This window comes from Aulonocara sp. 'chitande type north' Nkhata Bay, linkage group LG11, assembly GCF_057382095.1.
Source record: "Aulonocara sp. 'chitande type north' Nkhata Bay isolate Kocher_YH1m ecotype deep benthic linkage group LG11, A_spYH_male_GT1.1, whole genome shotgun sequence".
NCBI classification, from domain to species: Eukaryota; Metazoa; Chordata; class Actinopteri; order Cichliformes; family Cichlidae; genus Aulonocara; species Aulonocara sp. 'chitande type north' Nkhata Bay.
In genome coordinates, this window is record NC_141354.1 from 8,933,165 (window position 1) to 8,953,676 (window position 20,512).

The following is a 20,512-nucleotide window of genomic DNA, read 5'->3' on the forward strand; positions in this document are numbered from 1 at the left end:
TTATTACAGAATTTGCATGATACTGTGTTATGGCCTAGTTAAAAGTTTAATAAATTGAAAAAAAAATTTTTTTTTTACTCATAAACATTGATTAGAGTGTAATTACTTCTTCAGACAAATTGATGCATTCTCATGAACTTAGAATTTATCCATTAAAAATACACAGATGAGGGCGCTGGTTTGTGGAAGACACTGTTGCGACGCTATCTTGAATACAATGGGTGAGATGGACGGCACTGTTCTGCCTAATTGGGTTTTATGTATGTGGCTAAATATTGAAAATTTGTAGTATGCTTGTAGCACACAAAAACATAAATAAATATAATATAAAAGCATAAATAAGTTATTTTAACCCCGATATTGTCGCAATTTTTTATTGGCAGCAGCTTAGATATGCAACACTCCCATGTCCGTCTCAATCTTCCAGGTAAGGAAATTCCAGAAATCCCATTTTCAGCTGGAAAATGCAAAGTCCAGATGAAAAGAACCAGCTTTCTTGGAGTCAGCTAAACAAAAATACCATCTGATTATAAGCTTTGTTAGGCTCAAGTCTCCTAAAAATCACACTTTCCCTTTAATAAATAGTGTGATTCTATGAGAGTTTGTTTGTTTGTTCAAACAAAGTTTTATTAATGCTGGCTAACAGTAGCTAACAGTAGCTAACAGTAGCTAACAGTAGCTAACAGTGGCTAACAGTAGCTAACAGTGGCTAACAGTAGCTAACAGTGGCTAACAGTAGCTAACAGTGGCTAAAACAGCAGTGCTTACTGACATCGAAGTTTAGGACATCCTAAACAACCCGTCTCCGTATCGATGGCATCAAACAGAAGTGACCTTCACTGACTTAAATCACCTTGTATCGATACTTTCAGCTGAAAATATGGTCACATACTGTATTGCTGATATATATGTATAGCTGAGGTAAACTGCTGACTGACAGCCTACACTCGTCACAGATGAAAGGTGGCCAGATTGTTTGTCCTGGAGTTACACTTTCAAAACAAGTTACTTTTGGCTTGACATATTTGAGGCGAGTTATTACTTCACACCACTGCGAGCCTTCAAACATCAAACCGATTTGAACCTTAGCAGTAACGCGTGCAATGCAATCCTGTTTGTGTATTAATCACCAGAGGATGTCACAAAAAAAGAGATGAAAGAGGCAAAACCTTGTACAATAGTCAAGGGTTATAGTGGGCTGCTTTTATTTTGTTTTATTTATTTTTTTGGCACAACACCGCAACAACCGCAGGTGTCCATAAGTTGCAGTTGGACCACTCAATCAAAATTATTGTGAGTTGTGATTCTTTTCTCCACGATGAGCCATTTCAACCGATTTGAGGTATTTTTTTAGGCTACTCATTTTCCTGTTTAGAGTCAAAGTCACCCGCGACAATGCAGGAAACAGAAAATAGAGATTTTTTTTTTCACTACTTAGAATTAAAATTTAGGCTAAAATAAAATTTGTATTCCCATGTATTATATTATTTATCATTACATTAATATAACAAAAATAGCTGGCACCTTGAGACAACTGTTGTTGTGATTTGGTGCTATATAAGTAATTGAACTGAAATGAATTGAATTGAATAGAAGCACGTCCTCCGAAGAGCTACTTTTTACTTTCTTACTTTGAGTACATTTCATGAATCAGTACTTCAGCGTTTACTGGAGTATTTTTAAACACTCTTATTTGTACTTCTACTTCTATGTCTGTACCCCCCGATCCACACATATAGTGGTTACAACCTGCCACTACCAACTGCCATACCTTACATTTATCAGAAGACGCACATCAACTTGACTTACAGCAGAAATAGTGAGTTGTTGTGAAAAGACTGCTATATTTCTCCACAGGAACTCCCTGCCTGCCTGAAGTTTTTCCTTTTTCAGTGCGACAAGGAAAAGATGACAGAAAAAAAATGACATTAGACTGAATGGATGGGTAATTAGGTTCATGGTGAGGGTGTGTCTAGAAACCTTTACAGTTCAAGATGCAGCTGTTCAAGATGATGTGTTCTCTTTTTAAAAGGTTTTTGAAAGCATTGGCTGAGGTTTCCTGAAATGAGTACACACCTACTAAAGATTTGAAACCTATAACTTAAGTGTTAAAAAAAAAATAGTGAAATGGGAAGGAAAATAACAAAACGTTCTGAAAAATATGAAAAAGAAGAGGAATTAAGAGCAATACAAGTGATTTTATGGCTAAGTGTGTGACAATGAGTGAGAACAGCGTTTTTGAAAAGAAGAAAGCACAATTGCAGTGATGGGGGAATATACTTTAGATCCTTTCTGTCTTTGCTTCCTCCCATCACGTCTGAAGGAGGGGATGAGTCCTTAGCGGAGTCTACACCATATCAGCTGTGACAGAATGTCATTAACTCCACACCCACTCAGATGTCATTCTCTTTGTTGTGTTTTGAGCCCAGTGGCACCACCAGACAGAAGCAAATAGATTCATGCCCCTGGATGAAAGAAAATCTGATTCCTAGCTGACTGATGGAGTAAAGCCTTTTCCTGGCATCCACAACAAAGTGTGCTTTCTGAGGAAATATCAGCCATCCATCACCATCTCCACAAGTCTGAGAAGCTAAATTAATGGTGACCTTATGAGTGAATGCATGAGAGTCCTCTCCTGGGTCTGACTGGGAAAAGGTGTATGCGTGTGTGTGTGTGTGTGTGTGCGTGTGTGCGTGTGTATGCGTGTGTGTGTGTGTGTGCATGCGTGCATTTTAAGTACTAAAAAGTGTCCATGAAAGAATAATGAGCTCCTCCAAATGATGCATCAGTCCCCAGTGGCTCTGAGATACAGAGTAATCCAATCTTTTACGCAAGGAATATTGGTGTGACATTTCAGCAGAAAGCAATCGCCACCATCTGTTTCAAACAGACAGCATTGCTCCCACCTGTGGTCCCAAGAGCGCTGGTGAGAGCATCACGACAGTCTCCCAGAAGGTGGGTTGCTTAAAGGACTGCAGAGGTCCTGTTGTTGTGTCTTCACTCCACTGCACTCTCCTTAAGCCTCGACACAGGCTGGGCTATGGGTACTCAGTGCGTCGCTGCACACAGAGATGTGACTGGAATACAGAATACAACAGTGTTATGGAGGAAAGCTAATCCAGAACCAGAACCAGCATATTTAGAAATGTTGCAGTGGACACACCAGCTGAACAGCGGCGGTCTCTGTGGGATCGAGTTTACTTAGGTGTGTTTGCTCAAATGGAGTTGACATGCAGCCCAGACTAATAGATTAGAAGGGCCTGGGTGAGCAAATCTCTCTGTCTCTTTCTCTCCATTGCTCCCTTTTCTTCCCCACCAGTGAGCCTATTTGATGTGACAGAGCTTGGAAGTTTGGATTTTGAACTTGACTGTGTGACTGTGTCTGCAGTGCCAAGGACATTATTTTGCAGTTAAATAAAGGGACTTTTGCCCCTTTTATTTGGCTGCACACTCTCTATGACACATCAGTTCATTATGATTTGTAGCATATGGTTTATGTTGATTTTAAGTCAAGATAATGTTTATGAAGCAGCTCGTAAAACCACTTTAACAACTTTTATACTGTTACAACCGCCATAAAAAAATTCTAAAAGCACAATAAAATATATATATATGCATATACTATTCCACACTCACATTAGCAGTTACAGTATTTGGCTCATAGGAAGCTATAATGATCCATAATGGGAAGCTATCCATCTGTATTCTTCAGCTGTTTTCTCATATTCACACCCCTGTTGCCTCCAGTGGGATTGCAACGAACACGAAGCAGCATCTCCCAGCTGGTCCCTCTTTCATCATAGGTTGCTGAATCACCCACATCCACTGTAACAAAACCTTCTCACACTCATTATATCCCTTGTTTGTTGAGTCTGTATGTCCTCCACTTGTCACTAGATAGATAGATAGATAGATAGATAGATAGATAGATAGATAGATAGATAGATAGATAGATAGATAGATAGATAGATGGTTGTGTAAAAAAACGTTGACATATTTGCCGTTGTAATCTACAATATAAATGTTTGTCGCACTACCCCTCAGAGCTAAAAACATCATTTAAATCCATATGCAGAATAATTTAATCACCAATTATGAAAATGATTTATATTATTCAGCAATAATAAATTATAACAACTTTGTAAGAGTGACTATACTTGCATATTACACTCTAATTTCCAGATATATCACTGTCATTCCAATACTATCATTTTCCATTACATCTAATTTACTGGGAAATAACTTTTCAGCTGTCTATTTGAAGTCAGTGACATTCAGTTTTGGGACAGCAAATAACTGCTAGCATCCGCTAATGTTCATATTAACTTAAATTAAACACATTCATTGCCTTGGGATAAAGAGGACAGTGTTTATTTGATAAATGAAGGTTTAAAATGGCAACAAGATGTCTTTTAAAAAAAATAAACAACACAGAAACCTTTTGACCAACAATTGCCAGCTGTGACTAACATTTATTGGACATAAAGAATCATAGGGCACCTCTACATTTACCTTGGCACACAAACCACCTACACTAGTAGCTAACCTGAGATTAGTTAAAATGAAAAGTATACAGCCACTCCACCAAACGCAGAGAGGCAGGCCAAAGCTCAGTTTGTTTCTATAATCAGTCTCATTTAGCCAGCGCGGTCCCCACAGAGCAGCTGCAGCACAGTATAATTCTAACACAGGTGGATTTCAAAGGCAATTAAGCACACCAGACAAGTTACATCACTGCATTTATAACAAATCTGGCAATTATCACCATTCCCTAACATGATGGTGGGATGAATGTAGCCCTTAGTATTTAGCAAGTTGATGATCCAGTAAGATAGATGGAGCAAAAGCGGATTTAAAAAGAGAAAAGGGCTGCCATACTTGTGAACAGAAATAGACTCATTATGCTATTATATTCACATCATGTCTCACAATATGCTATCACGGCCCCTGTTATTTTCAGGAAATCAGTTTTCATGTCGCACTCCTCGCATGTTGTGTGTGTTGTCTCTTGACAACTGCTCTGATGACACATTCCACCAACAGCTGAAATTTTCTTTTTGTCCGTGATCTGTATTCGTGTCTTTTTTTCTTCGTCTCCTCTCGTTGAGTCAAAACACATATTTCCTTGTGCCTGTGGCCCTGACTGACGTAAGTCATTCCACCATTTCTTTGTCTTTATTTAAAGTGAAGAATAGCTTTAGTGCCTCTATGCATCTTACAGATAGTTTTCACCACGCTGTCAAAAGCCTGTGGTTGAAGAAATCTCAGTAGCCATGCACATTCATTCACATTTTCTATGTTATTGATGCAACATTTTCCACATAATTGTTTTGTTTTTGTTTTTTCTAAAAGTGCACACATGAGATGTCAAGGTTTTCTCAAGGTGTTACTGACGTCATCCTGTTGGGCTCAGGTGGACTGGCACCCAGGCTCTCAGACACCCTCCTGTTCAAGCTTTACAAATCAAACTGTCTACACCCATGTCCTTGGCACGTCCCTGAGGAAATTGATTATGGAAGGAAGAAGTAGCACACGCATGCACGCACACAAACACACACTAACTCTGCACATACTTGAAAAAATACGTGGCCACACAAGCACATAAAGAGACACAGACAGAAAAGTAATCTATATGTATCTCCTCTGACTTTGAACTTTGAAAAAGTCCGATTGAGTCTGTCTTTTTGACTGGACCCCTTGTCTCCCAGATCCAGCTGTAATAATGGGTTCAATCTAACTCTGTCACCTACGGGAGTTGCTGTGCCTGAGGAACAGCTGTAGTTTAATTTACCTTGAGCTGTGTATGTGTATTGACATTAATGTTCTTGCATTTCTGCATGTTAGGAGACTTTCCGTTTCTATGTGTTAATGAGAATATTCATTGTCTTCCCTCATCAATAGCCATTGGGAGACGGTGCCTGCATACAGAGATGCCATCTCACGCTGAGCTTTTTTGTGTTAGCCATCGCTTTATTGGGTTTCTCACTACCAGGGCCACTGATTTAGCCACACTGCTACTGAAATGCAGTGTGGCACTACAGGCAGAGAGAAGTGTAGTGTCATGTGTGAATTATGAGTCAACAGAAATTAAGGCATTGTCTGTGTGCCTGTGTGTACATGCATATATGTGTGTCTGTTTTTCCAAGACCTCTTTTTAGACCTGGATGATTTCATGCATGATATCATAGGTGTGTGCAGTCTATTACTGTGGTTCTCAAAGGCCTTTGGGGTAATTACACAGAGCTGCCTTCCAGGGAATCTGCAGCATATGAAAAATGATGTTCAGTGTGCTGTAGCTCTAGTAGAAGAATCCATGGCCTGGCTGGAAAAGTAGGGATGTGCGCAGATGGTCATATAAATGAAAGGTTTCTGGAAATATCCAGGAATGGATATAATAATAAACAAAAACTACAGCACCGCTAGAAGCCATATTTTTCCGTTTGGCTCTGTGAAATCTCTCAAATGTCAGATTTGCTCTTGAAAAGTCCTGAAATAAACAGCATGTTATAATTAAAGTGTTTTCCTCTCAGTGCTGCCTCTGTGCCATCCTGGCAAAACTGCCAAGGTACACCATTATCCTTCTTGGCTGCGGAGAACAAAACTGCATTTACAGTCCTTTCAAGCTCTTTAAACAAGACAAGACATGAGGCTCCAATAAAAATGTGGGAATTGATTTTCATAACAGTCTTTGGTAAAAGGTAACACTCCCCGGGTGTTCGATTGGCCCATTTTGTGCTATTCATTAAAATTCAGTGGGAACACCATTGTGATTTAAATCCAGAAACATCTGTCTCTGTGGATGAGTCACTTAACAGCAGCAGACTGAAGACTCTGTTAAAAAGAAGGCACATTGATGGGTTGTCTTTCAGAAGTGGTTATTTTAGTGATTGAGAGTTTTCCGGTGGAGGACCAGCACCAGTTATAGTAGCACAACATTTTGTGTAAGGTCACAAATCGTTATGATGTTATATATTTTTCAGAAATGTTCATTTAGGCTTCAGGAGAATGAATATAATCCAAGGTTGCAACAGTCTAGAATAAACTGAAATAATCTGACTGACATATTTTGTGTGTGTTAATTACTCCATGTGGAAAAAGCAACAAGGAAGCTTAAAGGAATTAAGATGACAACAGTCGGTTCAATGCACTTAGTAAGGTAAGGTAAAGACGCTACAATAATACAGTGAAAACCCCAACTATCAGAGGACCCTCTATGAGCAAGCACTTGGTGACAGAGGGAAAGAAAAACGCCGTTTTAACAGCAAAAACCTCCAGCAGAAGCAGGCTCGGGGAGGGGCAGCCGTCTGTAGCGCTGCCTTAGTGGAGGTTTTTTAAACTGCAAAAAACCTAAGCTTTAACATATTTGTGATAATTTGGTGTAAACTTGGTGTATTTGTGTTGGTACTTGGTTTAAATTGTAGCTGGTCCATAGAGAGTCCATAAATTCACTACCAGTTAAATTCTAGAAGTAAGTCTACAAATTTTGTTCTTCAATTGCATTTTTTGTGGCTTTTTAGGACTCGACAAAAAGGAAACGATTAAAACTAAAATGTAGTCTCAAAATTAAATGTCAGCAGAGTTCATAATGCAGAGTCCAAACATGAAAAATATCTCCCTATTATTTCCCACAACCCCGAAACATCAGTTTGATTACAATTTCTAATCCTTTCATTAAAAAAACAAACAAAAAAAAAAGCAATCAGCCATCCTTAACCATTACCTGGGTTTGATGTTATCATGAGATCTGTATGTGATAATTAGCTATGCTGCGATCCATGTAATGAAAGATTATTTTTGGAGATGTTCACAGATCACACATGGTGGGAAGTATGGAGGGAGAAAGAAACATGCACGCAGAAAAGATCCAATCTTCCCACACTGTTTAAAGCAAACGGATAGTAGCAGATGGTAATGTGCAACAACACGGAACGCCTGCTTAGTAACAGAGTTTTATTTCACCAATACAGAGCAGCCTGGAGATGAGCCTCGTGCTGCCAGCTTCGAGAAGTTCCCCATTAGACTCGCTGTGTGGTGTGTTTGTGTACAGTACGTTTGCACATGCACACTGGGAAGCACGTACACCATTTAGTTCTGATTCCCTGTCGGCGCTGCATTAATAAGCATAATATTCTTCCCAGATTTCCACAACCTTTTTTATGCTCATCTTCTCTTGTCTTTGTTCACAGCTCGTGTGAAAGGAACCAAATGAGCACGCTCATTTAACTTTATAAGAAGCTCATTTACTGTAAATCAGAAGTCCTTTGATCAAAAGGAACTCTTTTGATTTAATGATTAACATTGAAATAAAATAATAACCAAACCTTATTACCAAGTACACCTCTAAAAGCGTTGATGATTACATGTCAGACAAATTACAAGAAAAAAATAAATCTCCCTCTAATGCAACTGTTCCTTTCACAATGTTGAGTCACAGGTTTCAGTCACGATGATGGTTGGACTGGATGTTTAAGCTCTGCTGGTTACTGGAAATGAGGAAAGCAGATTTTATTTTGCCACGGTCGCCCTCTAATGACCTGAGCTGCTTCCTGTACTGTGAGCCAGGCAGGCTGGGGGCCTTTCTTACATCTATCACCACAGTCAGAGGGTAATGATACAGGCGAGCCAAGGGGAGGCAGCTGAAGGGCCAGACATCTCCATCTTCCTTTTCAGGAGTCATGCTGACCTACACACACACACACAAACACACACATACAAAACCCAGACACTTGGATGACATTGTGCAAATCTACTCTCTTTATTACTGTTTCTCCTTGGCCCGCAGTCCTGGAGTACATTTATACATTTCAATTTTCTCTCAGATTCTATAATTACTTTCTTCTCCCTGAGATGGAAAAGATTGACTGTTGTTCTTATTTTGGGTTGGCCCTTTGTTGATATGTTAAAATGTCACCCGCTGTCACTGTGTACTCATTTACTGATTTTTCCATGCTGGTTGGGTGCTGCAGTGGCGTTTTGGATTTTGTCCCAGGGGGAAAAGTCTTTAAAGGTTTAGGAGTAAACAAAAGCAGACTGATATAATTGGACTCTGAGGGTAAATATTATTTCAAATGAGCTCCCCAGAAATCCTGGGAGAAGATGCTGGATATATGCAGGTTTCTCATTAGGATTTGAAATGTGAGCACAACTTTGTGGCTGAAATGCAGTGAAATGATCTCTGTGTCGCTCAGTTATTCTGCCAAATGTGTGCCATAACCTTATTTGTACACCTGAAAGCTCTTTGATATTTGAAGACATGTTTCATTATTTAAACTTGTACAATAATACATAATTCTTTAAAAAAAACAACATATTTTGGTATTGTTGGGATTATCCTTTACACCAGGTGATAGTGACTGAGCTGCAATGTGTGGTTTTTCTGTGCTCAGACTAATTAGTTATGAGCAGCAATATGTAAAATCCTTCTGCCTGTCTGCTCAAATTAATCTTGAGACAATGAATTTCAAATTATCTCTCTGCCACAGGAGCAAATGAGTCTGATTGTTCGAGTCACTGAAATGTGCATGCATGTATGAATTATTTGTACGATGAATAAAAACAAACAAAATACTGACACTGATTAAGTGACAATTTTACCAGTCACAGCTACACAATGATGTGGAGAGGATTCAGCTCAAAGCATTAATGATCATTTCTCATTTTAAGAACTGGTGTCAAAATAAAAATGGCCTTCAAATTAAAAAGATGGAAATCGATGCAGTTAACTGTTCTGAAATATGAAATGATGCAAAACTGACTTTTTCATCTGGTTTTATTTTTGTTTGTTTTTTTAAAGAGCTGCTGCCTACTTGTATCAAATAGCTCTTTACCCTTTAAACTGAAATCAATAACACTAAGTGAGTGTTCTCTGTTGAATTTCTGCTGCTGTTATTGCGTCCAGTGGGATAGCTCCTTATCGCAAATGCTGACCAGAAAAAGGGAGAGGGGTCCAAACAGCTGCATGCTCCCCCTGTGGGATCATAAAACTTGTTTTTATCTGGACACAGTAAGAAGAAGAGGGAGAAAAAAAGAAAGAAATATGCAGGTTTGTCACAGCCATTCATCTTCTGAGTTTACGGGCTGGAGACAAATTGCTTTCTTTTGAAAAAATTTATTGAAACGTAGCACTGAGATAAGTAAAACTAGAACTTTATCTCTATGGTGTATTCTCCGGAGAGCAGTGATAACCATAAACTAACTACTGAACTTTCTCTTCAGTTCTCCCTTACTGTGGACTAACTTCTATTTTATGACCATAGTTTTATAGTCTTTTTAGAACATGTACTGATTAATATTTTAAAATTGTCTCTTGGGAACTGAAATGGTGATGCCATTAAAAAAAAAAATCAAATCCTTAGCGAATAGATTTATTCAACATGTCAGCTCTGAATGGCTGTTGCCATGCCTGTCAAACTGTTTCAGATATTGTGTCAGTCACTTTGCTGCTATAAATCCCCCTTCCAACCCTCGGGCTTACATGTGTTCCCTCAATCAGGATCGGAGTTAGACCCTAACTCTCGTATTAAAAAAACAAGGAAGTATGTCATGTATTTTTCTGTTTGTTTGATTGTATATTTAATACACTTTGCTTTAACCACACATCTGAAGTACTGTTGCAACACCACAATTATACATCGAGACTCTTTTGAAAGAGATACAGTTACTTCAGACATACTTATACAACATGTATAGCTGGAAAGTGGACTACAGTGTGACACTGTAAACAACTACAGCATTCTTTGTCTTTTTCATCAGATGGGGTCAGATTTTTAGCCTGTTTGTTGAGCGGCCGTATTAGTGCACAGCGAGACGTGATGTTCAGGCTGTACATTTGCTTATTTTTTCATTGTGATAGACACAGAAATGAACACATTATTGCACTGAGCTACAGAGAGGCAAACGGTCAGACATCAGTGGAAGGAAGCAGGCTCTCAGTCCAGAGAATTTCAGCACTCTGGAGAGCTCCTCGGTAGGCCACATGTATTGAACAGCGTCACCCGACCTGACTGACAGAGTGTCCTGTTTCAGTGTATTGATTCGTTTAAACTCTGTTCACTGGGTGAACTCCGGCTCATGTTTGACAAGCTCGCCATGAGGGATTTGACTTTGTGTGCGTAATAATTCCTCAGGTTGACTGAGGGCACCTCTTTTATCCCCTCGTCGAAGTCGCAGCTTCTCATTGCGATCTCCAGCTGTTTCTGTCTCTTGTAGAAGAGGGAGAATTTGTTGAAAATGAGCGTAATCGGAAGCACAACTACTAAGATCCCGGCCAGGATGCACGCAGAGGCGGTTAGTTTGCCGGCAATAGACACCGGCACCACATCACCGTATCCCACGGTGGTCATGCTGACCGTGGCCCACCACCAGCATGCCGGAATGGTGGTGAGATCCTCGTTATCCTCTTTCTCCACCGTGTAGGCCATTACGGAGAAAAACGACACCCCGACTGCCAAGTAGAGGAGCAAAAGCCCCACTTCTTTGTAGCTGTTCCTGAGTGTGGCTCCCAGGGAGCGGAGCCCCGTGGAGTGACGGGCCAGCTTCAAGATGCGGAAAATTCTCATCAGCCGCAGCACTTGCGCAACGCGTCCTAGATTTGCCAGTGCGGGGCTGCTCTCCACCACCAGGTTTATGAGAAGTGTCAGGTAAAACGGAAGTATGGACACCAGGTCTATCACATTTAACGGATGATCGAAGAAGTGCAGCAGATCTGGCGCCACAACGAACCTGGCCACCAGCTCCAGAGTGAACCAGCCGATGCCAAAATGTTCCACAGATTCGAAACGTGGGTCCTCTGTTGGCTGGCCTTCGCTGTCCAGCAGGCTGAACTCACTCATACTGTTCATGCACATAGTGGCTATGGAGCCGAGCACCACCAGGATGGAGAGGATGCTGATGATGCGGCTGGCCACGGAGTAGCCGGGGTTATCCAGCATCAACCAGATGCGCCTCCGTGCGCTCCCGAACAGCTGCTTATCAAACTTGGAGGCGTCGTTGTAAAACTCCAACAGCTCATCAAAAGATGAAGTGGTGCTTCCTTCATCGCTGCGGTCATCCCAGTCTTCTCGGTCCTGGTCCATTTTCCTACAGTGGTAGGAGCTGCTGCAGCAGGAGTCGATGAAGAACTCGTTAATGCCCCAGTACTCGATCTCCTGACTGAAAGAGAAGATGCACAACTCTGCCATGACGTGCAGCCGCCCCGTGTTGTAAAAATTCAACACGTATGGAAAGAGCGCTGGGTTCCTGTCGAAGTAAAACTCTTTCTCTGTGTCGTCGTAGTCATCGCACAGTTCCAGGATGGACTCTTTAGACTGGCAGTGGAGCAGACGCGCGAGCCTCGTCTCGGGAAACCGGGAGAGAGTGTCCGACTGGAGACGTTTCTTGAAGCCGCCCACGTTGATGCGGATGGCGGCGTTTTCATCCGTGTGAGCCCCGCCGCACGGTTCCCCCAGGACCTGACCTGTCATATCTGGAGAGAGGAATACACAGAGACACACGAAACACAGAGAGACAGAAAGAATGGGCGACAGACGGCAGACACAAAGCGGAAAACACAACAGGAAGTTTTTGTTTTTCGAACTGCAGTTTTATCAATTCACAGGCTAATAAACCTTGTTTTTAAATGTGAAAGACCAAAGTGATGAGCCTATGTTAGAGCCACGTGGGTTCTATGAAATAAACGAGAAGAAAACAGGAAGGATTTCGGCTTTAGCCGCGCCGAAACAAAGACAACTGTAAGAACTTACTTTAAAGCGCGTCCAGTTCACCGAATTCTCCGGAAAGAAGACTCAACAGCATTTCAGCTCCAGTGATGGCACGTTTTAGTTTGTGGGTAACCTGCGCGCCTGCAACAAACGCCGAGACCTTTGTTCACTGGATTCCAGAGAAGCGGCTCTGTGCCAGGTTTATTTGGTAGAGGTGGACGCCTATTTCAAGCGCAGTCGGCGCGATATCAAATATAATTTCGCCTCCAGGCAAAGATCTTCAAATATACCCGAAGGCTTGTTGTAGATAGCAGCCCTTACATCCTTCATCCATTGGGCTTTCCCCCTCCTCCTGCTACAGGTATCGGCTACACTTATCACAGGAAATTCTGGGAACCATAGGAACTGATACACGCCCTGGCAGACGCTTTTATTTCTGCGAGGGAATTCCTCTCTCTCTCTCTCTCTCTCTCTCTCCTTTCTATCTGTTGCTGAGCAGCAACACGTAGCTCTCCCTCTGCACCGCCCTCCCGAAGTGATCTCAGCATCACTGTGCTGAAGGGCGAGGTGCAGATTCGGGTAGAGAGGGAGTAGCCAACCAACGAAGGCGCACACACAGGCAGACACAACATCACAATAACTGGAGAGTGGCTTTTTGGAGCCAGCAAATGTGGTAGCATATAGGTTTGATGTTGTTACCGTAATAAAAATAGACACACACACACACACACACACACACACACACACACACACACACACACACACACACACACACACACACACACACGGTATTCATATCTTGTGGGGACATTTAATTGACATAATGCTTTCCCTAGCCCCTTACTCTAACTCTAACCATGAAAAATGGATGCCTAACCCTAACCGTAACCGTAACCTTGTCACTAAAACCATATTTTGAGTCTTAAAAATCCCTTCAAACTTGTGGGGATTGGATTTTGACCCCCATAATGGCTGTTGGTCCCCACAAGTATAGTAAACTTCCAATTTTTGATCCCCACACAGATATAAATACACGCTCACACACACACACACACACACACACACACACACACACACACACACACACACACACACACACACACACACACACCATTCAGCTAACATAAATGAAAAAAAACAAACAAACAAACAAAAATCTTTAAATGGCCAAAATAGCCATAAATATGTCCTGATTTTTATGACTGCTATAGCTCCAGCCTCATTTCATGTGACTCGTTTTTGTCTTGCTAACTAGATAAATGCACACACCCTAAAATTCACTTTCCGATTTTGTAAGAATTCTCAAGGCCCAAACTGAGAAAGCCAAAGTAAGGCCTTCAGTTTCTAGTGCATCAAATTTCTAAAGCTCCATCAGCATCACAGAAGACACCAAAATAACAGACTGAGAAGAAACTATCATGATGAGTAAAATGAACTGGGTTTCCAAAATCTCGAGGCTGTCTGCTCATGTTAGGCTGAAATAGCCCTTTTTGAACTAGAGAGAAACCTTGTACGCGTCCTGAATGCCCTCTGTTGTTATTTTTGCGCAGATGTATGTAAGTAAGTAAGTAAGTAAAATTTATTTATATAGCACTTTTTAAGACAAAAACGCTGTTACAAAGTGCTTCACATGAAGACATGTCAAACAAACAATATAGCAACATAGAGGAAATATAAAAGCATATCAAACAAGCAATAGTACAATATAAATATAAAATAAAACAACATATTACGCATTAACATTACCCAAATGCCTGTCTAAACAGATGAGTTTTAAGCTGTTTTTTAAAAGAGGCCACCGTGTCGATGGTGCGTAGTGAGGAGGGTAAACCGTTCCACAGTATTGGAGCCAGGGTTTGAAAAGCGTGATCCCCCTTTGTTTTCAGACGAGTCCGTGGAATAGATAGACGACCACTATCAGTGGATCTAAGAGTCCGCTTCGGAGAATAGGGTTTGAGAAGCTCCGCGATATAGATGGGGGCCTCACCTTGTAGAGACATAAACGTAAAGGTGAGGATTTTAAACTTATATCTATACCCAATCAGAAGCCAATGCAAGGATTTTAGTATAGGAGTGATATGGGAAAATTTATTGCTGTGGGTTAAAAGCCTTGCTGCAGCATTTTGAACCGCTTGGAGCCGATTTAGTGAGGCCTTAGATACACAGGAGAAAAGTGCATTACAATAGTCTAGCCGGGAGGAAATAAAGGTGTGGACAAGCATCTCCAGTTCGGTTGTGGAGACAATAGTCCTGAGTTTGGCAATATTTCTTAAGTGAAAAAAGCAGGAGCGGGTCACGGATTTAATATGAACGTCAAAGGACAAAGATTGGTCGAAAATTATCCCAAGATTTCAAGCAGTGGCTTTTATTGTCGATGAAAAAGCACCCAGATGTTGACTAATTTGGGGCTTGATATTCTCTGGGGCAAGGATTAAGCACTCGGTCTTGTCTGCGTTCAGTTGCAGGAAATTGTTTGTCATCCAAAGATTAATTTCCTTAAGACAGTCCATAAGAGTGGATAGCTTGTCTAATTCCCAAGATTTAAAAGAAATGTATAATTGGATGTCGTCTGCATACAAGTGATAAGAAATATTTTTGAAACCGCTAATGATCCGGCCTAAGGGAAGAATATATAGTGAAAATAACAGGGGGCTTAAAACCGAACCTTGTGGGACTCCACATAGAAACTTCGCCACGTCTGATTGGAAGTTTCCCACTGAAACTAGGAGCGTCCTGTCTTCCAGAAATGAGGTGAACCACTTTAGAACAGATCCAGATATCCCTACCATGCAATTTAAGCGATGGATTAAGATCTGATGGTCAACGGTATTGTTAGATTCTAATATTATTTTATGCCATGTTATACCCCGAATTAAAGATTGTGAATTATTATGTAGTTTTAGTTTGCATTATTCTCCTGAATTAGAAGAAGCTGATAACTATTGCATTAGTTAAACTGATTTGCATTACATTAAATTGCTGACTTGTTGTGAATGAATGATATTGTTTTATGATGCATTATACTGCTGAGTTATAAGAAATCTAATTTGTCTGAGTAGAAGAGAACAGAGTGTGCTGGAGTTTTCTGCCCCATTTCAGCAGGAGCAGATAAACAGGGAGCCAAGGTCGTAGCTTAGGCGCTGTGTGAGAGAAAGCATGTGAATGTTTAGGCTTTGTATGATAAGGTGGAGGCACCAGAGGCTATAAAAGTTTGAGCAATGCTCCACCATTTTGAGATTTTGAGGCTGTCTGCATCAGTGTCCATCTCCCACGCGTGTGTTCATTAAAATCATCGTTTGACTCAACCCGGCCGGACCAGTGTTGTTATTGTGGTTTTTTCTCTTGTCTCCATCCCCAATATTTTGAACCTTAACAGTATCAAAGGCTGAGCTAAGGTCCTTGCCCAGCATCCCTGGTTTTATTGATTAAGAGCTGAAGGTTTGGTCTCACACATGGCAGCATGTCTAATGAAGGCGATAGTGCCTGCAGAGAAAAAGCTGCCTTTTCTTGGGCGAATTCTTAGTGGTATACCATCAGTTAGGTCTTTGTCACGAGAGATTTTGCACATAAAAAAGGTTTGATGCAGGTAAATTGTTTGTGACTAAGCTGTCGAATCAATCCACAAGAAAAATAGAGCATTATTGGTTTGTGCTGTTTGAAGTTTTCCATCGCAGCACAAACTTATAAGTTGCCGCTATAAAGCTCTGTTGAATCTAGTGAAAGCTTTGACAGCATCTACTTCTCCCCCAGCTCGTGCCACTACCATCGTTTTAGCTTTCGTTCTTTCCAGCATCATTTACTGGCCATCTTGTTGAAGATACCGGGCCTTAGTTCCAATTTGAAATACATTTAGGAGCATTGGATGCAATTTCCTACTCACTGTATTGTATTGCAGCACTTGTTTGGAAATATAATGGCCACAGGCAGCACTGGAACTGTTTACAACTAAATAAGATCTTTCCCTGCCATATTTTTCCCCAAGCAGGCAGAACATTAATATTTCATCACGTTTTTTTTGCCCAACAATTGGAGCTTAACATGAGTGTGCAAACTCATGAGACTGCCATAACAGATTGGGTCTTTACAGTTTCTTTCATGCACTGCATTGTCATTCTGCTTTTAGGGTTTTATGAAAACCAAAAAAAGTGCTCTATATGACGGTATTATAGATCATCTTGTGGGCCTCTGCAGATCCTTGACACCCTCTCACAGCAGCTCTGCAGGATTTGGAAAGCTTAACAAGAGCCTAGAAAGGACAAACAACCACTCTCTGCTGATTACAATATTGCAAAATTACAGACTTTCTCTTTTCGCTTGTGGGATCCATCTGTGTTTGCATGGGAATGTAGTGCTGTGGGTATAATCCTATTTAGTCTATCATTATCATCATTCAGCAGGATCTCATTGACTGCCTCGGTATCATCCTCTGTTGACTGTGATTCCTTGTTTTTTGTAGTCTGTATTATTTGATTATTTCTTATACTATTTCCTCTCACTGTGCAGGAGTGCCTTTTAAAGCTAATGTATTCAGCAACATGTCTTTGCATTTGGATGGCTTTAGATGTCAGCATCTTGGGATTAGAGGGCAGTCAGTTTTATTTGTGTGTGTGTGTGTGTACACGTGTTGGAAAAGGCCCATTTTCTGTGCAGGGTATCTGATTTAGGTGATAATATAGGTGCCTCCTCACTCTGCAAGCTTGATCGGTCTTGAATGCTATCTCCGACAGCACACACATACACCTCCCTGGATTTAATTAACGTTGGTGAGCAAGCTTGATGTTTGTAATAGCAAATGACGTTAGGACTTTGTTCAGGATTACTGGGGCGGTTTTGTGCTAAATTATTTGTGATAAAAGACTATCATCTGCCGATTATTCACCTTCTGCTTTTCATCAGAACAGGCTGCTTTTGGTTCATTTTTCACTCGCATGGTTGGGTTTAATGTGCCGCTTTTGTAGCAGATGAACTATTGCCCGTAACTTGTTCCTCAACAAGTCTCTTTAGATCTTCTGTCACGATGAAAGCAGATCGCACTTTCTAGATCAATCCTTAAGTCTCATTTTTCATTCCATGTTTGGTTTAGTCAGCTATTAGAAACCTGCAAAGGTGGAGGAAGTACTATCCACTCCCAGTACACTGAAGTAACGATACACAAGTGAAAAAGTGAACGATCTTTATTTATGAAAAGTATTATCAGAGTATGAAGTGTAAAATCTGCACAAAAAATGTCTCTTGCAGTTGCCTTACATCGGGATATCGGCACCAGTGCATCTGTGATTTAATAGTCTTTGGTGTTGTTGCAGATCGAGGTGGGAATTATTAGACCGCTGTTTACAGTTAGGCAGTTTAGCCTAAAAGGTCAGGCTGTCTCCAAAGGCTCACAAGACACATGAGAGGGCTTCTGACATGATTAATGACAGCACATCACAGGGACATGTTTGGGGATTTTTGTCTATTTGTTGCAATTGCTTGTAAAATGCAGAAAATGTGCTTTCATAGGCAAACATATTTTATAATCACCTAAAAAAGTTTAGAGAATTGTCTCCCTGACATCCAAAATATGTTCACCTTTTAGGCCTAAAAGGTCAGGCTTTCTCCAACGACAGCTACTTTTTTGGTAAGAGATAATGAGCTAAAAGGTCAAAATCCACTCATAAGTCTGTGATTTTATATGAATTCACATAAAATCATAAACTAGACTGTTTAAGAACTGTCAAATAAATGATGTGAGGCACATATTTTGCTCTGAAATGCCATACTCGGATAAATATATTTCTGTACTTTAAACTCTGACAAACAACAGTTCAAATATCTAGATACAGTGCACTGTAGTTAGTCAGCTGGCTCTTCAGGAGGAGCAAAAACTGTGACAAAAAACACATATATACACATATATGCAGGCCTTTGTTTTTCAAAGTCTCAATAAAATGCCTCCTGAACTTTAAATCACTCCCATTTTCATTCTGTGCACTCTTGGTGAGCTTTCATTCACATCTCATATCTTTTGATGGAGCTATAAATTTAATCATAAAATAATAGACAGCTTTATTTTTATGTCTTAACCAAAACAGCTGAACAGTAGATAAAGAAAATAAAATGTCCTCTGCATTAAAATGCTTGACAGCTTGAATTTTAAGCCACGACTTTAAACCTTTGAGACAATTTACAGTGTGTCTGAATTAAATACAGAGCTGTTAATCATTCTGCCAGTTTCAATTCTTCAACTTTGAATTTCATATTCAGTAATCATACCCACATGGTCGAGATGAGGCGGTACATTTATCTCCTAAGAGAGACATTTTCTGCTGCCTATTGGTAAGCGAGCTAATTTGAAGAAGATAAAGCAAAGTGTACATAAAGCATGCATAGAGAGGAGAGAATGAGAACGAGACAGACAACAAGGAAAGAAAAACATATGGCTGCCGTTATCTGTCTATTCTTTCTTTTAAAGCCTGAGGTGCAGGCTCAAGTGTGAGCGTGTAGGAGTTTTTGTGTGTCTGTGTTGACTAAATCTGCTGCTCCCTATCTTTTGCTTGGCTGCCTTTATCTCTCTTTCCTTTGCTTTCTTTCCCAAACCTCGCTGTTTTTATGTGTCTCTCTTAACATTTTATATCCCTCTTTTCCCCCTTCACATATATCTTTTATTCTTCATCCATATCTTTCCCCGCTTCAGTCTGCCAACATCTTTCTCTATTAGAGGTCAGAGTTCAACAGTGTGTTGACCTCATCTTTGACTGAAAACATCAGTGTGTCATCTGAAGCCTCGCTGGGCGGGGGGGGGGGGGGGGGGGGTCAGCAACCACTGGGGAAAATGTCACGGCCCCGTATCCATGACAAAGGTTGTCATTCAAAGCTCACTCGAAATCTCTGCCAGCACTGATGGATAAACCAGCAGGGTCCTAGGAGATTTATGGAAATAGTAAAGAGGGAGAATCTATTTAGTCATGTTATTTCAACATGTGAAATAAAATGTGCTTTCAATCGTCTTCCACTTCACGCCACAGTAATCACATCAAACGGCTCTTGATTATTATGGCAGAGAGAGCTGGCTGACTCCGGACAGAGCGCAGACAGAGAAGGAGCAGGATGAATACAGATGGAAATCGGAGACGCTTATTCTTCTGCTCCCAGCTCTGAGAGTATGAGTGTAAGTTGAAGTCCAGTAACTATACATAAAACATATTAAACACATTACTAAGCCTGTGTCCATCTGGCTGGAGTCTACACGCTGAACATGGCAAGCACAAATTGGCTCAGGTATCAAGCATTAACATGGAATAATGTGGAACACTTGCAGCATGTTGACCTACATACAGACTCAGATACATGATAGTAATTGGAACAATAACATATTGTGCACAAGGTAGAGGTCTGCCCACACAAGGAAATGAGTGTTTAGTGCACAGATACCAGTGTTTATTTCTGCGCTTCACCTTTATGTAGTTCTGGGTTTAGTCAGATGGGAGCTGGTCCACCGCATCTTTCACATTAAAACACTGACTGTCCTCAACCCTTTAATGATGTGGAGACTTCTCGTATTTCTATGTTTTCATCTACTTTGAGTCCATTACTAATGCTGCTCAGTGTTATACTGATGATAAACATTACCAGTAAACTACACAGGCTCTGCTCGGGAATCTGACCGGCTACCACAAATTACCAAAGTGAGGAGGAGTAGATAGTTGGTGTGTTAGTATCACTTATTTCTGTGTAAACCATTATTATTTCTTGACAACCAGAATACTTCAGAATAACTTTATAATACATCTTATTGAAACTGATTTGCACAAAAAGCTTCTAAGTTGTTTAATTGC

The 20,512-nt window shown here is 40.6% G+C and overlaps 2 protein-coding genes across 3 annotated transcripts in view; one reads left to right on the forward strand and one right to left on the reverse strand.

Annotated features, from left to right (window-relative positions):
• Positions 1–13,208, reverse strand: part of kcns2 (potassium voltage-gated channel modifier subfamily S member 2) — a 43,987-nt gene extending 30,779 nt beyond the window's left edge. Inside the window, exons 1-2 of one of the 2 annotated variants that reach the window (XR_015131461.1) lie at positions 12,741–13,208; positions 2,907–3,077 (exon numbers count right to left, since the gene is read on the reverse strand). Coding sequence is in view for 1 of the 2 variants with exons in the window: in XM_086310389.1 (XP_086166515.1) it covers positions 11,022–12,461 (1,440 nt within the window). In the remaining variant the exon portion in view is untranslated. Of the gene's footprint in view, positions 1–2,906; positions 3,078–6,863; positions 12,464–12,740 lie in introns of those variants that run through there. The other variant, XM_086310389.1, reaches the window with a different exon arrangement.
• Positions 12,222–20,512, forward strand: part of nipal2 (NIPA like domain containing 2) — a 35,968-nt gene continuing 27,677 nt past the window's right edge. Inside the window, exon 1 of the mRNA XM_086310393.1 lies at positions 12,222–13,059. The gene's annotated coding sequence lies outside the window, so the exon portion shown is untranslated. The remainder of the gene's footprint in view (positions 13,060–20,512) is intronic.